Source organism: Leptonychotes weddellii, chromosome 6 (genome assembly GCF_054177405.1).
Source record: "Leptonychotes weddellii isolate Sample4059 chromosome 6, ASM5417740v2, whole genome shotgun sequence".
Taxonomy (NCBI): Eukaryota; Metazoa; Chordata; class Mammalia; order Carnivora; family Phocidae; genus Leptonychotes; species Leptonychotes weddellii.
In genome coordinates, this window is record NC_138374.1 from 42,604,505 (window position 1) to 42,608,096 (window position 3,592).

Genomic DNA, 3,592 nt, shown 5'->3' on the forward strand with positions numbered 1-3,592 from the left:
AGCTCCTGACAGACCCGAATGCCACCTCCCATGACACCCTCCCTTTGAGCTTTACTGTCATCGGAGCTGTTTTAAAATACCTGTTGTCAGTGACGCAGGCACACTCTAGGACATGTGTAAACACTCTAGGCCAGACTGGAAAGTTCACCTAAAGTCAAGACTTGAACACATGATGAGATGGATGTGTTTTCACTGTCTAATACAAAAAAAAAAAAAGATAAATCAAGAGGAAAAAGTCTTTTGGTTACTTATTTGAAATCCTTATGAGTTTATTTTATCCTGTCAGTAGTTCAAATGCTTACATGATTAAGGGATTTTCATAGCTACCAGAACAGAACCTCGGCTGGAGAGTCCGTCCCCCAAGATACCTCCTTCCACAGCCCCTCCAATCTTGGTTTAATTCACATAGTTACCATCTTGAGGTCAGGGCCCTAGCTGGCCATTTTCTCAGTTTGTAGCTTTGAGAGAAGCGTCATGAGAATCATCCACCTTTTGATAACTTAAGAAGGAGATTTGGAGCCAGGATGCATTTGAGGAGCAATTTCATGCTGAAAAGCCTAGGAATTTATTTCCTGGGGAGTTTCGACATAGCAGTCAGTCTGGCCAGAAGACTCTCGAGAAGGAATCTACTGAGGCATTCCTGGAATCATATTGGAAGTACCTGGCAGAGATTCCTGCTTCAAGGCATCCTTCTCAAGGGGTTTTGTGTTTTCTTGTATGAATGCGGTCTTCTTTGTGGAACTAGCTAGAGATACAAGTGGCTAAACAAAACAAAAAAGCAAAAGTCATTAGCAGAGACTGAAACACACTCAGTATGCCAAGAACACAACACTGCCATTTTTGTGCCCAAGACTAATAACAAAATTGTAACAGATCTGCTCTAGCAAAGTATAAAACAAATCAAGGATTAAGGATCAAGATGATTCACCAATAATTCTACTGCCTGCCAGAACAGAACTCAACACCATCTAAAGGAAAGCTACATAATCTAGATTCCCTACAAAGTATCATCTACAATGTTTGGCACACAAGTAATAATTACTAGACATGCAAAACATATTCTAGAAAAAAAGTATTTAATAGAGACCCCAAAATGACAATGATCATGGAATCGGCAGACAAGGACTTAAAATAGCTATGACAAATATTTTCAAACATTTAAAGGAGGAAAAAATGGGCATAATGAGTGAAAAGTTAGGGTAGATAAGCAGAGAAAATGGAAATTATAGAAAGAAACCAGATAGAAATTATAGAATTGAAAAGTACAATATCTAAAATGAAAAAATTCACTGACTCCCTAAATAGCATGCTGGGCATTGTAGGAGAAGAGGTCAGTACACTTGAAGGCAGATCAGTAGAAATGATCCTAACTAAAACAGAGAAAAAAGATGGAAAAAATAAATTCGGTCTCAGTGAGCTATAAGAGGATATCCCATAGTCTACATCTATGTGATTGCAGTCCCTGGTTAGGGAGGAATCTCTGGAGCTTAAGCTCTCCCAGCCACTTCTACTTCCATTTTGTGCACTGTCCAGGGGATACTATGTACAATGGATCCTGTGGGGCACTGCAGAGAGGTCTGTGAAATATTTGTCCATGTGATCTGTAAGACCCTTCTAACTATATGCAGCAAATCTATGTATTGACCCCATAAAAACGTATTTATAAAAATTTGTATGGCTACATCTTTATAAACAAAGGGACTGTTTTCAAACCTAGAATCATGGCTGAGTTACTCAAAACTGCCTCAGCTTAATAAAGAGAAACCAATACAAAGGCAACTTTTGCTAGCTTTCTTCTAGGTCTGACTCAAACGTTATCTCCTCTTCTTGAGTGCTATAATTGGATGTGATTTCTACCACACATAGAGCAGTTTCTACTCCTCTTTTTGACACATCCACTGGGGTACTGAAAGGCTTTCTAAGGTATATGCAAGCAATGATGGTTTTAAGATATGAAGGGAAATTTTGCAAAGCTTTGCATATGTGCATAAAAACCCATCAGCAGGCTGGCTGAAATCTTATGCAACCCATCCTGGGCCTATTTGAGACCAGGTTTCATAGCACTAGTGACTCAAAATCTGAAAATGACCAGGAGCAAGGAACAGTTTGCAATTTGCCTTCAGCCAAGGAGAAATGAAAACTTAGAATCTCATCTGATTTGAGGGATCTTCACTTCTCTGCCCTCTACCCAGTACTTTCCATTTTCACTATGAGAGTAGCTCTCCCTGGTAAGTTTGTTTTAAGATCCCTGTTGGGCCTCTCTGTTTCCTTCTAACAAAGGGCATCAACTTCCATAATCACATTTTGTGGATGAGTTCTTTCTTAAAAGGGAGAATTTGTTCTTAGTCCAGGCATCCTGCTGGCTCTCATTCCCAACTTCCCTGACAATGGCCTTTGTCTCACACTTGGCGAAAGAACAGCATACCTTTTACTCATCTAAATCTTGCAAAGGAATATTGCTACAGGGTGTAAAACCTCCAGGGTGCAACTCAGTGGGACAATTCCAAACATTAATGTGAGCAAAGGTTTCTTTAATAAAGGCATCATGAAACCAGGGTGGAGTTTTGGAAGTCTTTCCCTGACTTATATATATTGATATTTCTGTTAACAGGGAAGCATGGTGTTAGGAAGGGGCAACAAGGGGATGACAACTTCTGCGTCATGACCTCCCGTTTATCGTCTCCCGGCACCTGTTCAAAGAATGAACTATTCCTGAGTGAGAATTCCTTTAGACTAGTGACAAATGGTAGTATGAAACTACCTTTCTTTTGACTTAATTTACCCATAAAACATCCAGACTTGGAAAATAAATGTATGAATTATTGAGGAGAGTCGAGCATATTAGCGTGAGTATACATAAGCTAAGTGGTTTCATGTCTCTTCGTCAGAGGCGGCTTTGGAAACTAGCAAAAGCTAGTGAATTGTACGAAACTGCACTGAAGATTTTAATGCATAGGATATAGTGATAGTTGGAAAAATGTCAGATATCAAGCCCCCTGAGTCAATTCCCTGTCTGGTATCATGCGCTTTGTAGAAAGCACAACATCGGCACGAGGTGCTTTTCAGAAGATGGTGGCAAAAGTCGTGGGAGATAAAAGATACGCTTGTCAGGCTAATGAACACACAGCTGTTTCCAACTACAAGAAGGTAATAATTTACAGCCAGTATTACAGCATCACAGAGAAGACACAATCTGTGGCTTGATACATAAATAAATAGCACACAGTAACTAAAACACTGCGGTATATAGTAGATAATAAAATAATATACTTGAATTATGCACTGATAACCATATTTGGTTTCTGAAATACTGAATAAGTTTTGAAAAGGGTTCAAAGGATCTTCTAAGGAAATATATTAGTTCCTGACTTATGAGTTTTTAAAAATCTGATTTTTTTTTTTTTTTAAGATTTTATTTATTTATTTGAGAGAGAGAGAATGAGAGACAGAGAGCACGAGAGGGAGGAGGGTCAGAGGGAGAAGCAGACTCCCCGCCGAGCAGGGAGCCCGATGCGGGACTCGATCCCGGGACTCCAGGATCATGACCTGAGCCGAAGGCAGTCGCTTAACCGACTGAGCCACCCAGGCGCCC

General features: G+C 39.9%; 1 protein-coding gene across 1 annotated transcript in view; it reads right to left on the minus strand.

Annotated features, from left to right (window-relative positions):
* Positions 1 to 248: 248 nt before the first annotated feature.
* The window catches only part of LOC115941494 (DPY30 domain-containing protein 2), a 9,754-nt gene continuing 6,410 nt past the window's right edge, over positions 249 to 3,592 (minus strand). The window contains exon 6 of the mRNA XM_081823995.1: positions 249 to 761. Within this exon, the coding sequence (XP_081680121.1) occupies positions 627 to 761 (135 nt within the window). The 3' untranslated portion in view covers positions 249 to 626. The remainder of the gene's footprint in view (positions 762 to 3,592) is intronic.